Raw genomic sequence first — 22,849 nt, forward strand, 5'->3', positions numbered from 1 at the left:
TAATCAAACGTACGAAAAAGTTTTTTTGTATTAACTTACAAAACATACAAACAAAAATCTTGCACCTGGGTTAAGCTATGATAATCTGCAGCTCCTTAAAAAATAGGCCAAAACTGGAAGCACGATCCTACAAGCCGTAAATAAGATAGCCTCTAGGATGTGTACTGCGCCTATCATAGGACCTAAACTATAGAAAACTATCACATAAGATTCAAAATCGAACCAAATATTTATAACAAATAGTAATTTGATAGAGATTTACTGTTTGGAATTCTCGGGATTTCTCTATGAGATCAATTGAAATATGATATCCGTAAAACTTACATGGTCCAGCGGATTGGCAAGTATAAGTGGCGGCTAGTAACCAACACATGGCCGCTGAGGCTGTAAGGTACTAAAGCGTTAAGAGGGTAGACAACCTTTATTAACGCCGTCGGGAGATGCATAATGCAGACCGCTTCCAATCGGTATTGAGTTAGGCTATTCGGAGTGTTGTAAAGGTAGAGATATCTAAAAAACCGACCGAAGAGGTTGGAACGTTTATCATAAAAAGCAGTGTTACCATACATAGTTTTGAAATATAATATATGGGCTATGTTGGCAACATTTGTTCGCCTACGGAACTTCTCATTCTTGATTCGATAATTGATAAATTGGAGACAATTTAAAAGAAATTAAATTCAATAATTATCGATTTATAAAAAATCACATTTATACCCCGTAAAACGAACAATAAAAAATGCAATCATCGCTTGTTTTCCGTTCATTGTGTATACCGATAAGTGTTACTGACCCGTGCTTTACATACGCTACATATATTTAAATATCAAAGTAACATTAATTATTCACTTTTATTACAAGTCACTATTAACAAGTAATTTAACGAAATTTAAACTGCTTTTTTAAATTTTGGAATTGGTAATGGATTCAAGAATGTTCTTTGATTTTTTCAATAATAAATATACCTATAGTTTATAATAAATTAGCTGTGTCGTACGAGCTACACAAATTCGCAGTAGCGAATCCAACGTTCGATTATTCAAGCTCGTTCATATTTGGCTTGAATATGTTGTCGACATATCAGACAATTGACGTGGCAACCAATCTTATCCCAATTCTTAAAAAAGACGCCGTGTCGGTAGTTTGGCTCAGCTGCAAACAGCACGAACTCGCTAATTATGGATACCGGTTTGATAAAAGAAATTTAAGCATCCGACTTTCCAAGAGTTCTTTTCAATTTCCCAGATCTTGATATCAATAAATCAGAAATAAAATATGTAGCTTTGCGGCAAGATCATACACCGTCATGCCAGCAGAGAGATTCTACACTTCTACAGCATACTCTCTATACGAAATTATACTCGATATATGGAGCAATATTTCTTAGTGGTCCAGGAGAATACGCTGCAATCCACAAAAGACTTGACAGAGGTCTACATCAGCGTGGCAAAAAAATGGATTTCACATTTCGTAGGTGGGAATCCACGATAGAATATCTCCTTTCGATATGCAGATATTTTTTTTAAGAACCTCAGGGATTTTTACAGTGTCAAGACTTGCATAGCGCTGCTGCCGTCCATAACGCTTGTTCTGACGTGCAACATGACAGAAATGTAATTGCAGGGAATCCTTCGGAAATAACTATACTTTAAAAGTGATCTCACAAAAAACAAGCCTGGGAACGCTGCTGTAAACAATAAATAGTAACATTACGATATAACAAGTCATTTTTTAAATAGATAATTGTTAACAATCGAACTGAAGTTTGGACCTCCCGTGTATTCCAGAATTGACCTTTCAATTCTGGAGTACACGGGAGGATCATCCTTATAAACTCATCAACGCAGTCTTAGCTTCAGATCAAATTCGAGTGCCCTTGCATGAGTTAAAAGAAAAAAGTCCGACAATCCTTACACTACTTCATCAAAACCCATCTATTCATCTGATATTCATTGTGGTATAGTATTAATGATCTAAGTCCTTGAGGTTCTGGAAAGGAGAGCATGGACAGGCAAACGCAGCGTACGACGTTTACCCTGAATACCAGTTCCAATTGATCCTCTTGGAAAGTTATAATAGAAGTCTGTATCCAGCAGAAGACGTCTAATGGCTGAAATGTTGCATCAGAACAAAAACTGCGATTAAACTTATAAATCTTGCCCGACCTCTGTTTCTGAAGTCGGGGGATGATCCGTTGTTACCAAAATTTACCCAGTTTGACCATCATTATTATTGCCATAATCATCGTGTATTTGTATAAAACTGTGCGAGTTACTAGAAATGTAAATAATAAAAGCTTTTATTTAGTTTATAAATAACATCATTTCATTTTATAATATTAAGACACAACAAGCCTATTTCTGTACAAGTCTTCAAACTTAATCTGTACAGCGAAACTGACGAACTTTTATTAATTGTTTTTACTTATTTACTTTAAGTTAAGAATTAAATATTATTCTAGTGTATAAGTTAAAAAGAAAAAATGGACAACGGCAAAGAGCCGATGCTTTAGACCACAATACAATTAACCTTTACTTCACTCGAAATGTTGTTCTGAGAAAAAAAATAGTCTCACCTCACATAACTTAATATCTTAATGCCAAAACAATAGCAATACTATAATTTTATTATAACTGTTCATACTTACTTTTCAAGATTTTAGTTAATAACTAAATCAAAAATCAAAATCAAAGTTTTCTTTATGAGAATAAGATTGTTACAAGCACTTTCAAATCGTCAATTAACATAAAATGTCGGCATTGTCAGCTGTACAGGAAGCTACCACTGTTTCGGAAGGCTGTTCTGCTGAGAGAATATAGTTCAACAAGGATGTGACAATAATTAGCTTCCTGAGTAAGTATCAACAACATTTAATTACACATATTAATATTAGTATAATATTCTTGGATAGAATTATACACTTGTTTCAATGTTTTTTTTGTTAATATTGGTTTTAGATTTCTCCAGAGACCGATCTGAAATTCTTTGCGTAATTTTAAATTAACGTTTTTGATTACCATGTCTGCGGTTTCGACCTAATCATCGATCGCTTGATTCTTATCGAAAATATAACTTTTTGAATCGTTAACTACATTAATAATGAAGAACATAATACATATGATGGTGCAAAATATTAATAATAATGCTTTAAAAGGTTTATTATTAAATCAATTCTAAAATACGATTCAAATCACGAATATTATATACGTAAAATACAATTTTAAAATGCACCAATTTTCTACGCAAAATGCACAACAATGTGCATTTTATATAATGCACGCTTACTTTGTGCTCGCTTACCTGTGTGTACACTTTATATGTGTGATAAACCTCTTTGTACTGACTTAATATGGAAAACAAATATTAATGTTCACAATTATAAAATAAATTGCATGCACAGAAATAAATTTAAATTATAATTAAGTAATTATTATTAATTTCAATACTTGATGATTTATGAAAGTAACATTAGTAAATGTGTTATAAGCGCTTAATAATATGTATCATTTAACACCATTTAATTATAATTAGATACTGTTTTATGCAAAATGACTTAGTAAGTTGCGAGTCGCTTCGTTTACTTCCACCCAAAACCTCACGGTCCGCGTAAGAGCCAGCTGGTGTTCAATCTAGCGGAAAACTTGCAAGGACCACCACGTTCACAGGTATTTTAATCATTCAACATAATAAAACTTTTAAACGTATTTTTATCCATTCTAAAACGTTTGTGTTATCTATTATTCATTATAATGTTTCAATAAATTAATACGTGTGAATATACTGTTTGTGCAATATTTGTTTTAGTGAACTTTTAAAATAGTGGTAAGTTAAATTTATATTTAAAAAAATTTTTGCCGATTTTTTAACAATATTATTTTTCCCTAGTTTATGTTATCGGGCAATAAAGCATTCGTTTAAGTTTTTTAACTTTATTTTTTTTAATATTCATGTTGATTAATTCTTAATCTGTAATTTCTATTATCCCGCTTTTTAATAATATAAACTAAAATAAAATTATCCCTATTATATATAAAATAACTTTTTCACATTTCTTTTTATGTACTTTTATATATTTAATATTTTAAAATTTCATAGACTTTTCACTTACTAACGGCTTAAACAACTTTAACGAGATATGTCCCTTCTGTGGCGTTGTAGTTACGACTTTAGAAAAAATAACATAAAAATTAAAAGTCTAATATAAAACTTCAATTAAACACTAAAGATATATCCATGTAAATAGTTTCTATTTATAATAAGATATTGATCTATGTTAATAACCCGCTCATTACAGCGCAGACTGTTTTCTCCCGTAACTACCGCTTGAGTGTGCTTATTTGCCTCAATTTGCGATAGTCTGCACATCTCAATGTTACCACGAACATCTTGGATTCAGTCCAACTCTCTAGAGCTGTGGTTATAGTAAAAAAGGTCAATTACTGATTTATATTTCGTTATAAATACTTGAAACGTAGTATTCCGTAAAGTCGAAGATTTCCAGTTACGTTTTGGTTTCGTTTTGTGTTCGTAAAATGTTTTGTTGTGTGATCATATATATATATATATATATATATATATATATATATATATATATATATATATATATGGATTAAAAATGTTTAATTTTTATCAATATATAAATATGTTTTTGATCTAATCCGAATATTAAAGTCATTATCGTTAATTTCAATGTGAGATTTAATTATGGTAAGATTTATTGAGTCTTCATGCACTTTTTTATAATTTTTGGCTGCTAATCAATTTCACCTTTTACTGCTTTTTGATATAATATTACGTTTCAGATGTAGGACAGAACAACCGTTTATTTTTAACAAATATTTATCGACTTAATGATTATTAAATCTTCTATACTTTCATTTTTGATATTACAGCAGAAATCTTCTTCAGTCGATACGAGAGCAGTTTGATAACACCATGACTTTTGTATATCTCTCACAGTAACTTAAAATGCCACTCTACTGTCGTCAATCACTTACTATTATTATCTAATATACTACTGTCAAATTTTAGCATGCTAAGACATTTTATTTATGTTTCATAGCCATTAAAAGCAAGCCATTTTATTGCTACTGTTTGAAATGAATAAATATATAAGGAAAACTCTAGACTAAATGTATTCGTCTAGATTATCTTAGATCTACATTATGTTTAAAATTAAAATCTTATTCACAGATTTCTTTTAATGTACTCACATAATAATGGAGTTATCAAACAGTCCTCGTAACATGTTTTCTCGGGTTATGATATACAATAGGATTATGCTTCAAAACCCCCTTGATAATCATTTTTAAACCGCATGAGCCGCGAGATCTTTTAGATAGACGCACCAATAATAATAAACCATGTCTTAAAGCGCTCTTAAAAAAAATTCTAATTTTCTGCATCTGAAGCTAGCACAAACGTAACGGCAGATGCCATTATATTTACCGCATAAACGCTATGCAATTTGTCACCTCACATTTTCCAATGCTAAGCGATCGGCTTGTTAATTACTTTAGCAATTGAATTATGATAATATTAAGTTAATTTATCATACTTTCTTATGAAACGGTTTAAAATTAGACTTTTAAAAAATATTTTCAGCGTTCTTGAAACGTAAATAATTTTTCTGTGGACGTACGGACAGACTGTTACTGTCATTTGAAACGCGTCAATTACCGTTTCTATTTAAACTTATTTGTATCCCTCGTGTACTGTACGTCATTATCATTTCAATCGTAGGACTTCCACTGTTAGACATAGGTCTCCCCCATAGATTTACAATAGGATCGGTTGAAAGCTGCCAACATTAAGTGTCTTCCAACTACTTTTATACAGTCGTCTGCCCACCTTGAATACGACGTATGAAGCTTCGTTTGCTGCACGTTAATTTAAATTTGCTTCAAAAGTAGTTTTAATTTTGTTACCAATTTACATATATCGTCTTCCCTCTTACATCGTTGTCTCCATTACTGAATACAGAGTAATATTCATCTTCATTTTGCTGCGTCACCTGTTCTTACCTATCGCTATCATGAAGGCTCAATTGATAGTATAGACAACAATCTCTCGAACGTTTGACATCGAATTTTTCAATCACAGGTTGTTAGAAATTTTTTACCATTTTCCATGGTTAGCAACCCAAAAAATTCCAGGTCTAGGCCCAGGCAGATAGTAGAAACCTTGGTTTTGATTTATAAATCTATTTGGTGCGGAATACAGTCGAAAAAAATTCGCAGACGTTACAGATATATGTGTACAACGCAATTTATACAAGTATTCGATATTCTGATTATAAGCAAGTGACATTAATCGCGTGGTGTTATTGCAAATGTTACAACTGCAAACTATCGTTCATAAATATTTTCGCAAACTCAGAGGCACTACCCGTAAATCCTGTTTAATGTTGCGCACTCTTAAGAGAAAGTTCATACGCAGTGTCAAGTTCACTACGTAATAACATTCTTTTAGGCGCGTGCCCATCACTCGTGTTTTCCTCATAAATTTCTACTAGAAGAAAGCCAAAGAAAATCGAATGTTCAGCCGCTTGTGTCATTTTATTTTTGTTTAACCACATTTTTACAATTTCCTACATAGCCATTATAAAACATATATAAAATAACGTCAAGTCATGACAAATTGCGCATGCGTTGGTGAGTTCACATAATCTCAGTGCTCTTTTTGGTAATTGAAAACAATCATGTAACTGCAGTTCGCGATATTTAATTGGAATTAGCGGGCAATTGCGTCCTTATTTGCAATCTTTCGTGACTATTGCGGATTTTAATTGCTATGAACCGAATTACATGCTTATTTGCTTATTCAAATAATTCTCCATGTATATTGGAAATTATGTTTTGCTATCATCATCAGTATTATCATACGACGTCCACTGCTGGACATATATCGTCCCTAAATATATCTTATTGGACCGTTCCGTAACGGCAACTAGCGTCAAAAATGCAAGTGCAAAATTAAACAAGGAACATGTTTTTTGGTTAACTGTTTTGGATATGCATAAATATTTTTAAGGATAAGCGAAGTTTTTTAATGTTAATGCTGAACAGCTAAAAACCCTTTATAATGCTCTCAAAAAGGTAATATATTCTCAAAACGAAAACCTTTAAAATCGTCTAAAAAAATAAACTGAAAAAGTCGTAGAAGAAAAACTTTGTATCGAAAAATAACTTACAAGTCTCTCAATCTATTTGTAAATGAAATAAAAATTAAAAAAGCCATGTAATTACTCACGAGGAATAATGAATTTTTACTTGAATCCTAAGTTTTAATTTAAAAATATTTTTTACATTAAATTTATTTTCCGAAGACTATTCGCTTACATATTTATCCCACTTTTTCAAAATGGGACACGGGCAAACATATCACAATATCACAATATGCGCTAACTAGAAAACTTGAGAGGCAATTATAAATTAATCATATATGTAGGGGGCAGTTATTTATTTAATAATTAAATATATTAAAAAATATTTTTTCTCATTTCAGAGCTGCAGACATGGGCACCCTTTTAGGGAACGTCACCAACTATTATTACTACGTAAACAATGAACTAGCAGGTAAGAACTTTTATTGATTTCCATTCTATACTAATCAATATTAAAAAGCAATGACTTGTGACGGGTCGAAGGTCGAATACCTTTGTTCCAGTACAACACACTAATAGACTTAATACACTACGAGTACATTGTAATTGTCATATTAAAAAAAATCATTGAATTAATGTTAAGTAGCATTGTACTTTATTCATAACCAAAGATAAGATACGTTAAAGGGGTATAGCTTATTTGTTTGCAAAATGCTTTCCAACTTTTTAACACATTTCCAATCGCCTGGCTTAAAGGGATTATTCTAAAATACGATACTTTGATTTATTTTTTCTATAGGAATGCGAATGGCCAATAATTTCTGGCAATATAAAACCTGAAAGTAAAGATATTAAATATTATAATTACGATATGTTCTAATTCGAATTTTGAAAACGCTTTTTGTAACTATATTATCATTTTGCAATCTGACAATATTCAACACATTGACTTTTTTAAAGAATGTACAATACACTAATTGTCAGCAAATGAGCTATATATTCATTACTTAAACGTTTTACATATATTTTCAATCACCTGGTATAACGATGGCAATGTCTAAATAGGCCTCGGCTATAATTTCTACATTATTAAAAAAAAACTTTGCAATACAGAAGAAATAGTGTAGGAAACAATACATAGCCTTGTACACCGCTTTATAACACCCGCTTTATAGTTTAGAAACAGAGATAATACACTAGAAAAAATACAATAGAAAATAGAAAGAAAAATTGGAAACAATTGAAAATTTAATTTTTCGTTAATTTTTTTTTTTTTTTTGGAATGCTACAGACCTGTAACTTGGCAAAAAAATCTGCAGGAACAGATGGTAAATAATAATTAATTTTAATATGTAGTGATCCAAATTTTGTGAACGTTTTTTCTTAATTAACATTGTTAGTTAATTTAATGTTTCTGAAGCCATTGATTCTCGGACTGTATCGTATACCGCATATCAATTGGTAGAAAACAAGCTAGACGTTCACCCCTTAAACCAGTCACCTTTTATATAAGAAAGGACCAATATCTAGCCACCTCCGCACATGCAGTGGTTGTCGTGCATGAAAGTGCACCGCCCGCCAGCCCGCCCGTAAATGCGCATGCGACAGACAATGCCAACTACACAACCGGTGCACTTTCATGCACGACAACCACTGCATGTGCGGAGGTGGCTAGATATTGGTCCTTTCTTATTTAGGATGGACTTCCGCAATGTAACGCCTGAATCCATTAAACCTTTTATATACACGTAAAATAGTAATGACTTTTAGAAATTATGGAAAAGGCTTCAATGACTTTACCAGTGCGTAACAAAGTGTAGGTTATGGTATATCGTCTCACTCGCTGCTTGGCGAATATAGTCTTCTCAATTTCCCTAATCTTTGAATTTCTATTGTTTAAATATTTATTCAATATTAAAGTGCTTTCTATATTAAGCAAACACTACATCTTTAGGCTAATATATAAACACAATATCTAAACAGATATTGTGTTTATAAACATATCATAATGTAAGTATTCATATGATATTTAACAAGCGCTATGCAGAACAATACGGTATTGTACAATTTAGGAATTCATCATCTTTATCATTTCAGTAGTACGACATCCTCTGCTGGACATCAGGGTCTAATAGATTTCCAATAGGACTGGTTGGAAGCGGCCTGTATTCAATGCATTTAGACGTTCTTAACAAGATCGTCTGTCCACCTTCAGGAAGGATGTTCTACGATGCGGTCGCTGTTATGTGGTCCGTGCTCTAGTATCTCAAGGCCCCAGCGGCCATTAGTTCTACGCGCTTTCTGACCTATTTAAGCTTCTCAATACGCTTGGCTATGTCGGTTACATACCTCATCCCTAGAACGATCTCGTAGAGAAATCACGATTATACCCATCTCCGTGGTTTGTTGATTTATAGGCACTTTAAGAGTAGGCGTAAATTAACACTTATAAAACGTCATTATTTACCTGTTGACTTACAAGAGTTAAATTGTTTTAATAGAAAAAAAAAGAAATAATTGAGTATATTGCTTGCGCACAAGGTTGTTTATTAAAACTAACGTGTAGGTAATGATTTGTAACAAACAACATTATCACAAATTATTCAAACTAAAAGATTTATAAACAAAGATAGCTGGTGAGTCTCTTTTGAAAGGGTCCATTAAAATTTGTTAAGTTAAACGATAACCCGGCATCCACTTAGACGCGTCGAAAAAGCGAGTTATTCGGCTAGATTCGGTTTTGTCAATCGTCTTTGTTTAGCACAATTATGAAGTTGTAGCAGTAATTGTATCACTGCAAGTCATAGGCCTATAGACCGCCCCCAGAGATTTCCATGGATTGATATACCATAACCGCCACGCTTGGCAAGCAGGTTGGCGAACGCCGTATGGTATTTGGATACGCAGAAAACGATCCGACATGCGATCTACGTTTACAAGTCTCAATCCTTACTGCTGGGATACCATTATTCGACCACTATGTACCACTGCAATTGTAGAAGTACTGTGCAATAAAAACAACGCTCTAAAATACCGAACCCTAACGATCTTAGCCGTAAATCTTACTCTTCTGTCCTATGTGCCCAATTAAACGCCAGGTACTAAGGATTACATATTTTTAAATCCTGGGAAACATCGATATGTAACGCATAAGGAGAAAATAAGCCGAAGAGGCTTTTGTCATAACTTTATAGTTTAAACAATGTCCTTAGAAACTTTGTATGAAAAATATACCTACATATAATTGTATATAAACTTAAATACATACGAGTTTACACAAAGGTAGCAAACCTTGAATACATGTCACATTATATTTTGTTTATACTATTGTAAAATAACTAAAATGGATGTGTTCTTCTACACTGGACGTAATACTTGCTTATTGTTTGTTGATGTTGTTGCTGTTAACTGGAAGGCTTTTACAACTTCACCGGAGCTGAGTTCACGGAGCGGAAGAGTCCGTGAACTTAAAGGGACGATATATGCATGTATAAAGATCGATATTAGCTATAAATATAAAAGCTTTGAAGGGATCAATGTGTAGCTAATTTACTGTCAATTAACATATAGTTACGCCCTATCCAAAAATTGCTTTCAGAACAAATAATAATGTAATGCGTTTGAAAACTATTTTACGCTTATTTTATAATCGGATGTAATAAAATTATACTGCCCAAAGTTATTGGCCAGTCGTACGCAGAACACGCTCCTGCCCATCTACTGGAAACTTATTTGCGAACAGTGCACAAAGTGTGAATTATATAAGATAATATCCCGAGAATCGAACCCTCGACCCACGGTCGCAAAACTCAATTCTTTACCGCTAGGCTACCACTGCTCCACTTAGACTTTATTCACAACTATTTTCTTTATATCTATATACCACTGCTTGCGTTGTTTCTACTATAAAATTATTTAAAAAACTTTAAAGCTTATTCCAGGCAAACAAGCCACAGATTTACACGTTTAAATCTTTCAGAAGTATAACTAATAAGGGTGATAATATCTTATTTTAAATGTGTAGTTTATGTATTATATTACTATAAAGTTATTTTTGTGAAAGAAGTATTGTGAATAATATTTAATATGTATGTACATCGATATTCTACACATTTTGTACTTTATCACCTCCTAGTCTATTTTTTCTTTTTCACCACGTCCTTCCAAAGGCTGTGTGAAAGAAATCACCATTATAATCGATAACACCACCCTTTCTATTTTATTTCTTGCCTGTTTCATCTGATTACGTTTTAAATGTTGTTGATATACAAGAAACAATAAATACGTAATATTTTATCTAACAAAATGAAATTTCTTCTTACTACAATTATAATAATTGTACTGAACTACTGGTACTAAAAAATAATTTTTAAACTGCTCACCTTTAACACAATTTAATTTTATGATCATCACTTTGCCATATAGCATAGGCCTCTCACAAAGTCCGCCACGATGACCGGTCTTCTCCTGACCACGTCCAGAGACTTACCGTCACATTAACTATGTCGTCGATTCACCTAATGGAGCTACCTACGCCGCGTCTAGCGGCTTGTGGTCGCCACTCACACACTTATAAATGTAACTTGATTCATAAAAAATAAGCTTTCATTACATTACTAGCTGATCCCGCAAACGTTGTTTTGCTATGAATGTTATTTCAAGGAAAAATTAAAAAAAAAAAACAAATAAAAAATAAAGGTTGATCGTAGAGGGATGACAATTTAGGGTTGTGTGTATTTTTGTATGCTGTATCACAAAAAAAAATAAAACAAAAAATCTTGTCTAAAAAATAAATAAAAATCGGGATGGACCACCTTTATTATTTAGGGGGATGATAGATGTTGTCTGATTCTCCACCTTGGCCGATATGCGCGCTAAGATTCACTAAAATCGGTCGAGCCATTTCGGAGGAGTACAACCACGCACATCTTGACACGAGAATTTTATATATTTTATTAGATAAATTGACCGCTTGGAAACCAAAAGAAAAATAAAACAAAAGTTACTTTAGAGTGCTAAACTTATTTGATTTATGTCGTTTATTAAAGAGTTCCTACTACAAGATGTACATACATTACAAGACGAATAAAAATAAACAGTGTTAGGATGATTCTAATACGCCATTCTATATTAACGTCAAATTGTTGACTGCTAGAAACAGGCGTTTTAACTTTCTTGATTAGGACAGGAGAAGAAAAGCATAGTCTCTACTATTATTCTGGCAATTTTTCTATCTTTTTTCTCCATAACACCTTTTTCCATGCCTGTAATAAAATATGAAAAAAATTAATGATAGTCTATTGTTGTGCTTAGTGACGCATTTGACGATACATTTTTATTTATGTAGAAATAATACTTATAATGTTGTTAGTAATATTTGTATAAAGACCGTCATGATTTTAACGAAAAAGGTATTATGTATATGCCGTCTGAGAAACTAATTTGCTAGTATTTTCTTAATTGTTAAAATCACTTTCAAAATCATTACTTTTTTCTTCGGATGAAGAAGCTCCTAACTCTTTAATTGCTTAGGCGGACATTACTTAAAGTCAAAGCGCAAAAGCTCTTAAAAAGGAACCTCGGCTTGGACTACTACTCAAAATTCAAGTCAGTTTAACTTTAAGGTCCCATTTTTAAGAGAAGTCAACGAGCCGACCAGCACAGTATAAGACGTCCACCTAAATTGATTGACGTCCTTGTTAAGGTCGTCAAAAGACGCTGCATGCAAGCCACTTTCGATCAGCCCTGATAGAAATCTATAGGGGGAGCTTATGTCCAGGGGAGGACGGTATGAAATGATAATGATTATGATTTCTTGGCTATTTGGCCTTTACGATATAAAAACAATAACATAAGATGATCATCATTTCATAAAGTCAGTACTAGTAAAATCATTTCACAAATACACTTCACATTTAGCCATTAATAAATTGTATTAATAAATTGAGTAAACAGTTTATTTGTAAGTAACGTTAAAATGTTCGTAAACACATACTTTCTCTTTATACGCAACAGACATAACCTACCTCGCACATGAAGTAAACAAGTGTTACAGCATACGTATGAAAATTAAGAAGCACAAACATGTCCTATACGCCTAACTTTTAACCGTTAAAAATACCTAATTATTTTTAAAAGTACCCGATTGCTTTGAGATTGTTTACATAAACATTACCGATTTCAATTATTGTTCTGTATAAAATTACAAGAATTTTAACTGATTTTTGTTATGTCCAAAACGGCACAAATTAAAGAGAGAAACAAAAATTTCAAAGATTCTTAGTGTTAAAGTATTCTTTTATTAATAAAAACAAATGAACACAACGTAAATTCACGTTAACCACGACGAACCGAATAAAATATACTACAATTTTAACCATACATATTCTTTACCAGTAATTAAAGTTCCAGTCTGGATAACAAGCATGTATTTACCATGTTGTTCTTATGATTAAACTCTCCTTGTCCTATTTAATAATCTATTTATGCATACCGGTGTACCGTCTATTTATATGCCTCTGTAAAGAGATTCTCAGACGAATGAAAGTAATTCACATGTACCAGGTGGGTTGTCAGTTGAAGTAACAATGGGCAAACCACATAGCGCGCACAACAGAGAGCCGCTGGGGCCGAAAGGATCTTAAGTGGAGATCACGGACCTGCAAGCGCAGCGCAGATCGTCCGCCTACAAAATCAGCCTTAACAAGGTCGTCTGACCCGGTCAAGGTCATGATGATAACGATACCAATGATGATGATACGAATGATATCAATGAGAGAGAATTTAATCCTAAGTAGCATCTTCATTACTCAAAGCAACATTAAATTTATAATTTTTTGTAATAAAATATTGCCGAGTTGCCAAATCTGTTTATCATCTAATCCGGTGAAATATCTAAGGTAAAGGCATTAAAAGCAGAGGTTCAAAGTGATCCCGAGAGATTAATTATTATGAAGCAGGTTTACGTTTTTCATACTTCGACTCGGCTATAATCATCATGTTTCCGAATTTTGCGTTAAGTTCGAGGTTACTCATACTCTTCAGATTCTTCTCCCCTACTCTATAATATTTTTTTACTTTCTTCTTATCACAAATCTATATTTGGATTTCTCCATAGCATACGTGACTAATCATTGAGATCATCAGAGAATATTTGATTAAAAATTCCAGCGCACTCCACATCACGCAGTTTATTCGGTTGTTGACTGCATTATCTTTTTATTATTATTATTAATTCTTATTTGTATCCCTAGCGTTGTGTTTACAATATGTTTTTCGGTTTTAGTGAGCGCAGACTGTCGGGTGAGGGTTGCCGCTATTTGATACGGATCTTTCTTCTCCCAGCTACGTGTCGCGACAGCGTTTTATGATTATTTACAATTTTTCTTATGCGTAAATACAGTTAAAAGTTATACACATAAACAATACAATTTGTAGGTTTTACTCAATTATAAATTAACTGGTACATTATTTTACTTCAAGTCGCTGCCCACGCGCTACAGACCGTTAAATGCCTTAAGGTTTAGACTGCGTTATTTATAAGACGTTTTAAAAAAAATGGTTAAGGAGTATATTCTTGACAAATGATTATTCGTTTATTTGACAAGGTTTTTTTTCTTCTTTACTCTCTCGGTCATATGCGAACTTTAACCGACTTAATATATTTTTTGATCCTTGTTTTTGGTTTTAAATTTTTAATTTGTTTAGTAAAATTTTATCATACTTGAACGTAATATTGTATGTATCACCAATACATATAAATATATGTATATACATAAATCCACTATAAATATATGTATATACACACATCTAACCACACTGTATAAAGTGAACACTCTGAAACCATATCGCAATGTGTCAAGCCAATAATTTCTGGCAGTTCAAAGTTTACAGAGACATATAGTAAACAATAATTAATTTTAAAATGTAGTAATCCGAACTATGAAAATTATTTGTCTTACTATATTAGCAATATATAATATTAATAAGCAATAAATTAATGAAAAGCAAAAGATCTGTAATTTTAAGCTTTTACACCTATAACTAATCAATCTGTAGATGTATATAAGTAATGAGGAGATCTTTTTGATAATATATTTCTCGTAAATCTCATATAATGTTCAGTTTGACTACTACGGCTACTCAAACTCATTTTGTATCCATGCTGTAATTTTCTTAAACAGAGTGATAAGATATAAGTACGTAAAATAATCATTTTATAGTTTTAAAACTAATATTTATTAATGAAATGGTCTATGGTCTTTTATTGTTCGCTACAAAAATTTTTAAAGGAAAAGCGTGATATTGTAGTCTTTAAAAAATTACATTTCTTAAATTCATGTTACATGATACATAACTTAATTTTCAGACGCTCGCACAAACAAATTCTTATTGGTGTCAACCCCGCTGCCGATTCTGGTGATAATGTTCCTATACCATCGTTTCGTGAACTCCTGGGGTCCGGCGTTTATGGCCAACCGCCCGCCGTATCAACTGAAGAATGTGATTATTATATATAACATTGTTCAGATCGTGCTGTCTGGATTTCTGGCAATACAGGTACGTGTCTTAGTTGCGGTAGAGCCGAATATTTTAATGTAAATCATGCTTTAATTTGCTTAAGTCATGACCAGATGAATAAAATATTCGTAAGTATATTTACGTAAAATTATTTTAAAGTTAACCAAGTACACGACTTCAATGAGTTCCTAAAAGATTTATTAACCTTTTGGACTCTATTGACGCACATATGCCTTTGCTAAAAGTCATTGGCGTCGATTTACGCATTCAAACGACTGTCAATTTTTTTAATGAATATGCAGTTAATTTCTAGCCCACTTAATTCATTTGTTTGATTTAAAATTATTCTGTTTCACCAATGACTATGTACGTATTGAGACTGAAATGATGCGATTTTGTAAGGCGCTACCATCTACAAAACAATGTCTCCGGACACTCAAACGCCCCACTGTTGATTGAACGGCAATGATATATTAATAATTATTGATTTTTATATAAACAGTAACAACTGATAACAACGCTCTCTATAAACTAGAAACAAGAAAATATTTTTAATAAAAAAATACAACAGAAATGTGTTGTTACAGCATAAAATAATACTAAAAAATATTTAAACCATTATAACAAATAAAAAAAAGAAACTTTATTTTATTTACTATCATATTTCTTTCCCTTTAAAATCAGTTATCTATGTTATAGTAACCTATATATTGTTTTAGTAATGTCAAAATAAAAAAATAACACTCCCACCGCTTTTTCAAAAGTTAGCACATGTTGCGAGATCATTTCAAACAATGCAGCTATGGACAAAGATTTAACGGGCGAATGCTTGCTCGTAAAAATTATGAAACATTCAACGGCGACCTGTTGATATTTCGGAATAATGACTTGTGCATTGCTGGAAACATTTAGTATTTCAAAAAGTACATTACAAAACAAAACATAAAATATTAAAAAACAAAAGTCAAATGTAACCCTCCAACAGCTGCGCTTGCCACCTTAAATCCTGGTCGTCATCATCAGATCGCAACGAAGGCCGGTCTTGCACAGCCTGCATTCATTGACTTCCTGCAACCTTATTATGCTATTAATTCACTTACCAGGGGAACTACCCATGACGCTACCAGCTCTTGGTTGTCACTCGGGAACCTTATGGACCCAACGGTCGTCACGAGCAATGTGCTCCGCTAATTGCCACATTAGACTAACAATTATTCACGCTAGGTTGGTAACATTGGATCTTTTGCAAATCCTATGAAGCTTTACCTGAAATAATCAAGGTCAAAACTGACTAGCAATCAATGAAGAATGACACTCACAGATATTTTATAAGCAACTATTTTTTCTACTTTTTCAGTGTCTGACGTGGCTATATCTGCCGGGTTACTACAACATATGGTGTCAAAAGATAAACTACGACGACACGCCCATTGAAAGACTCATCATAGATCGAGTATGGCTCTACTACTTTATAAAAATTGTTGATTTACTGGACACTGTAAGTATCAAAGCTGTTATAAAAAGTCCTTACAAACGCAATGTTTTTCTCAAAACACTAATAGCTAAAATATTCAGTAGGTTGCAACCGAAGTAATATTTTAACCTCGGCAATGCATTACATTAATATTTTATTATGAATGCACTGCATATGCCGAGAGACGCCTTGTTAGATCTTAAAAGCGAATTCTTTACTTATTTCATAAAACTTAAACAATTTTGAAATAAAAGATTTGAAACATTTTTCGCACAAAATTAACATGTACATATCTATTCATGATAGCATGCTTGTTATTAAGTAACAATGAACAGTTGTCATTTTTCATGATAGCATGCTTGTTATTAAGTAACAATCAACAGATTTTTGTTCCTAATTTAAATATGTATTTTTTATGGTGTTTATGGATTGAATTTTTTTTGTCTGTACACTAATATAATTTTTTTTTAGTTATAAATTAAATTCTTTTTGATGATTATTAATACTTATGTAATATGAATTTCATTGTCACTCTTTTTGTATAGTTTTCTGGGAAAATATTTAGTTGTGGTATTTTATACAAATTTTAGTTGTTGAAAACGACATCAAATTTATCATAAATAACATGTATTTTAAAATCCATATTACTATATTTATTAAACAAAAACAACTCAGTTTTATTGCAAATATAATTAAATAGGCGCACAATGAAAATTTACTCCATACATACAAAGCGCATAAAAATTAAAATTGAAATTAGAAATACTTGCTCCTTGATAACAGACATGCAAGTTTATTACGGACTGGACCAAAGATGCTATCATCAGCAGATGTGTTAGACATGTCCAGCACAACTGACGGGTTTATTTCAAATGAAGAATGTCGTTCGCCTGTTTTTTTTTTTTGTTTTACATATGTACAGGGATTCGCGCTAGAATAAAAACTTCGTGTAAAAAAACATTTATTCTTATTGGTGACCCCGTTATAATTATAGTTATGTCTCGCACAACTGTTGGGTTTGAAGAATGTTCTTTTCGGACTCTGTTGGTTTTTTGTTGTTATAAAGTTTGTTATTAGCAGCTGCTCTTATGATTTCGCAAGTCGCTTATATAATTCTTGATTTCCAGCTAAGCAAAAGCTTACGTTGAAATTTTTAAGTAAACTCCATATAAAATAAGATCTTTTATAGATTAGTGATGAAAGAAAAAAATATATATTAAGGAGACGATGTCAAAAAAAGAGTTAAATGCATTAAACACGTATTAAAAACCATTTTTTTAGATAAAGATATTTGCTGGGGTCTTAAAAAAATTTCAGTCACCTACGATGCTATTTTTACCATCTTCTCGTAAGACTTCTAGAACGTTGAAAAAAATTTTTGAAAAATAAGAAAAGATCAGAAACAAAATGGCCATGGTATAAATAAATAATATCCGACATCACTTTACTTTGTTGTAGGTGTTCTTCATATTGCGTAAGAAGTTTTCACAGGTGTCATTCTTGCACGTTTACCATCATCTGGGAATGTGTTTGTTGGGATTCATTGGAACCAAATATGTACCAGGTAACACTATTAAACTATGAAACAGATTTTTTTCAATCGACTTATATTTCGATCGTTGATATTATTTAAATAGAAAACAACAATATATACAAAATAATTCTGATAGTCGTAGGAATCAGAAACACGTCTTACAAAATAAAAATATCTCTAAATTTATATTCAAAAGCGATATTTCACTTCGTACGACATCACTGTGTTTTATTAATAAAAAATTGTTTTAAAAAAATAATATTCTGACTATTTTTATTAAACTATGTGGGGTGTCAGTGAACAAAAGAAAATAAACTGGTATAAAAGAGGCTTCTAAAAACACGAACTATATTTATTTTTTCAATAAAAAGCACTATATGATGTTATGGACGTTAAAATATTTTGAGTGTGATATTCGAGAATAAGATATTTTATACAAATATAGCTATTTTGTACAAAAACCTTTTTGTCGTTTTACTTCACGGGTAAATTTTGATAAATTCGTGCATAGTTAGAGTTTATCCTTAACATCTTCTACAAACTTCTTGTTTTAGACTTTTTAGAAAATGATAGCATTGTTAGTTATATTGTTTTGACAATTATCTTTTTTTTACAGGTGGGCACGGTATAATGCTTGGCTTTATCAACTCGCTGGTCCATGCCTTCATGTATAGTTACTACCTGATATCAATAGTGCGTCCGCAATGGGTGAAGCAGTGGTGGAAAAAATACATTACACAGTTGCAAATTGTAAGTCATATCGTATGCATTTTGTAATATTTTTCTAATAACAACATAATTGTTCATATTACCTTGCTATAATTGCAAAATACCTTAAAACCTTACAGAACTTTTTGTACAACATTATTTTCATGTGAATCAAAATAAATTTTAGCGTTACGACAATAACAAAATATAGACAAGAAATGTATACATTGATGAGTTAAATTTTTTAGGACCGGCCGGGTAAAAAGTTACGATAAAAAAAATTCAAATTCTAAAATAGAACCCTTGACTAAACTTTTCTTTTACAATATCATCATTCTGTCAATCATTTCAAAAAGTTGGCGGCAAATTACAAATTACGTTTTAGTTACAATATGGATTTAACTCACTATCAAAGAACAACTGAGAATTTTTAATATAAGGTGAGGAATGATAGGGTCATTCTCCTTATAGTCCCGAAACCCGTACTGCGATTTATTTCCTAAAATAAAAGTAAAACTTGTGTAATGCGGTTTTAAAATACTGAAAATTTATCGGCTGCTTTCGACAAAACCGTAGAAAAAAATCTTAAGGGTTTTTTGTGGGCTCTCTGTTTCTCAATGATTTTTTAGGATAGATTGTCCAGGAAACTATTTAAAAAAAAGAACAAATACCTTATAAGTTGATACTAAGTTTAGTTTTTGGTGTTTTTTCAATGTCACCTCTAGTAATGGCTCAGAGTAAATGTGACACGCAGGATGTTATAATCGTCAAAGAGCGTGTACATGTTGAAATCTTCATTAAAAAAATTCCTGATTTTTTAATCTCTAAATTTTATTCAAAAATTCCGAAACCAGGACTTACTTTCTGTGACGTATGTTCAGAAACATGTATATGTACAAATTTAAGCGTATGAAAGCAACATATAACATAATTGACCGTAGCAAGATCTGCTTTCGTTCATTACAACTTTTAATTTATGTGTATGTAATGCACTTATAATTATAATAATTAACTTACTAATTATTAAATATAGTGCCACTGAAACCGTAGGGCGTCTGAAACGTTTTACGGAAAATGATTACCCAATTAGCATTTACGATTTCAACGAACAGGAACACAAACAGGCGCTGAGAGACATTAGCCTTAATCTTTATTTGAATATGAAATATAGTTTGAATATATGTACGATCGTTGTTCCATTCACCCTGCTCTTTGCGATACGGGCCTGGGTGACTAGTGAAGTAAGAATACATTTTTAAGAATATAAATTAATGGCATCAAACAGACAAAAAAACAAAGCTCGTAAACTAAAAAACATCGATAACCTAGGCTCAAGTCTCTACGTCTCTATTCAAGTAATTAATCTGGTCGGGAGACTACCAAGATCGTAAATCGCGTCAACAAAGACTCCATATATGGATAATGCGCGAGGGTCTGTGAGAAATTTTGTCTTGAGCTATTACTCGAAGCGCATTGAGAGTGCCGATTTGAAGGCGGTCAATATGACTGTACTGTGCCTTGATGAGTTTCTGTAGTCACGTTAAAAATCTAGATAGTTTTAATACTCAGAAATTAAAGCTTTTTAGCTTGCTTAATACCTTAATGCTTAATAGGGGTCTACGTTAGCGAAGCAAACACTCAAACTTCAGATAAAGATACCCAATGTTTAATAACACATATCGTATTTACTTCCAGTTGCAGTTCTTGCTACTCATTCTGCACTTCGGACATATCTTGTTCGAGCCGTCGTGTGGATATCCTTTGTGGGTGTCATTCCTGTTCCTGCCACACAATATCTTCATATTATACCTCTTCACAGACTTTTACATTAAAGCATACATACAAAAAAAGAAAAAAGAACATTAAATTTGTATTATGATAGTGAAATATATAGCTTTAAATTAAATTGTTTTTTTTTTATGAAATCTGAACATAACCTATGCCATACACTTTTTCATATTTTCCCCTTAAAAACATAAAAAATGCCAAACTTTAGTGTGCGTAAACTGCGAATGTTGCCATGTTTCCAAGCTTATTATCAAATCATATAAACATTGTAACATAACTTTGGCAAATGTACTTAGTTATTGTGTAATTGTCTTTGTATTAATTCGCTTTTTAGAAAGGCTATTTTAAAGAAAATAATATTCAAATTTAAAATATCTTTATTGACGTAGGCATTTTCACACACTTTTGTTAAAAATAACACTGACATACTAACATTATGAAAAGGTCAGTCTAGCGAGTCCGTGACTAAGCTTCCACGGGCTCGGAATGCTGATCTGCTGAGAAGGCGGTCAGTGCTCTTTTTTAATGGTGTGCCTTTTAAAATGTAGCGGTGCTTGACATATAAATTATAATATCAACCCTGCAAATGAATCATCTAAAACAAGTTCCACGCCTTTCGAAGAAATAAGCCTTCATATTCACAGCACAGTAAATACTTTTATTTCACTTTTAATACTCTTATAGAGTAGACTCTTATAGCATAGTTTCCACTAGACAACTTATCACTTCGATGGTTATCGCACGAGTGACCGAGCTCCCGACTCTAAAATCAAAACGCTCTTTCAACCCCCATCACTCTCAATTCTTTTACCGGAAGTTGTCACAAAAAAGTGACGGGAACGAGTAGTGTTGCCGTTTAAGAAAAATTAAACTACCTTCTAAAAAATTATTACAATAGATAATTTTCTTTTTTGATTACCAGAGCTTTCACTGATAAGTTAGTATTTTTGAGGCAAAGTCATTCGTTGCTTTAAAATTTTCAAATATTGTTGCTTATCGGCGAAATATGTTTGGAAAGGATGGCAAAAACCACAAATGTTTGACCGCAACAAGATAAGCTAACTTTGTTCACATGCGTTCGACTACAGCTATCAACACTCGCCTACATTGCATTTAATGACAAAACATCAAATTCGCAATAGAAAGTATAAATAAAAATCGTTATTCTATAAAAACCTAGAGACACGTATTTGTATTACCTGTCGTAATTAGTGAAACAGTAAAATGTAGACCAAGGAGTTTGAAACTATTATACTGTTCGATATCATACGCCAGACCCTCATAGCTAAATTACTTTTAAAAAACCACCACAATGCCTCTCACCTCTGCTCCACAGCTCTAGGTCGCGACTATAATCTAGGTGAATACTAGCCCAGGAGTCACGACTTCACAATTTTTGAACTGTTGTTAAAAAATATAGATTATGACTGTAATAGTAGCCTATTATATTTGTTTTGTTTTAAATTACGATAACTTAGTTTCTCCTCAAATAAACGTAATTAACGGACGTATACGTCGAATCTAAAGATAGTATAACAAAAATACATCAATAGTATATTTAAAGATAACGTAGCCGTAACGTCATTATTAAGATCATGTCAAGTTTATATAAAGTGTCAAGACGTATGATTATAAGTTATGTCCTAAACATAGGCATATATATAGGTATAAGTTGTGAAATGCAAAAATCTGATAAGCGCGTTATACTACATTTACCATT

The 22,849-nt window shown here is 32.1% G+C and overlaps 1 protein-coding gene across 2 annotated transcripts; it reads left to right on the forward strand.

The window, feature by feature from the left end:
* Window positions 1-3,560: 3,560 nt before the first annotated feature.
* Window positions 3,561-21,247, forward strand: LOC137924188 (very long chain fatty acid elongase 7-like). Of its 2 annotated transcripts, none has more exons than XM_068767551.1 (7): window positions 3,561-3,665; window positions 7,507-7,577; window positions 15,474-15,664; window positions 16,983-17,123; window positions 18,558-18,663; window positions 19,250-19,383; window positions 21,037-21,247. In XM_068767551.1, exons 2-7 carry the CDS (start codon window positions 7,517-7,519, stop codon window positions 21,205-21,207), a joined length of 804 nt encoding a protein of 267 aa, XP_068623652.1. In that variant the 5' UTR covers window positions 3,561-3,665; window positions 7,507-7,516; the 3' UTR covers window positions 21,208-21,247. The 2 variants fall into 2 exon arrangements, with proteins under 2 accessions (XP_068623652.1, XP_068623653.1); XM_068767552.1 differs by lacking the exon at window positions 3,561-3,665 and adding an exon at window positions 3,722-3,822.
* The last annotated feature ends 1,602 nt before the right edge of the window (window positions 21,248-22,849 follow it).

The sequence above is a fragment of the Battus philenor genome, unplaced genomic scaffold (genome assembly GCF_028537555.1).
Source record: "Battus philenor isolate CCGP_79_NKW_IND1 unplaced genomic scaffold, ilBatPhil1.0.hap1 SCAF_23, whole genome shotgun sequence".
Lineage (NCBI taxonomy): Eukaryota > Metazoa > Arthropoda > Insecta > Lepidoptera > Papilionidae > Battus > Battus philenor.

Bases quoted from the DNA above. Each gene is read 5' to 3' on its own strand.
- LOC137924188 (XM_068767551.1), top strand. From the start codon at position 7,517: ATGGGCACCCTTTTAGGGAACGTCACCAACTATTATTACTACGTAAAC. The intron at 7,578-15,473 runs GTAAGAACTTTT...CTTAATTTTCAG, and splicing joins CGTAAACAATGAACTAGCAG to ACGCTCGCACAAACAAATTC. The intron at 18,664-19,249 runs GTAACACTATTA...TTTTTTTTACAG, and splicing joins TGGAACCAAATATGTACCAG to GTGGGCACGGTATAATGCTT.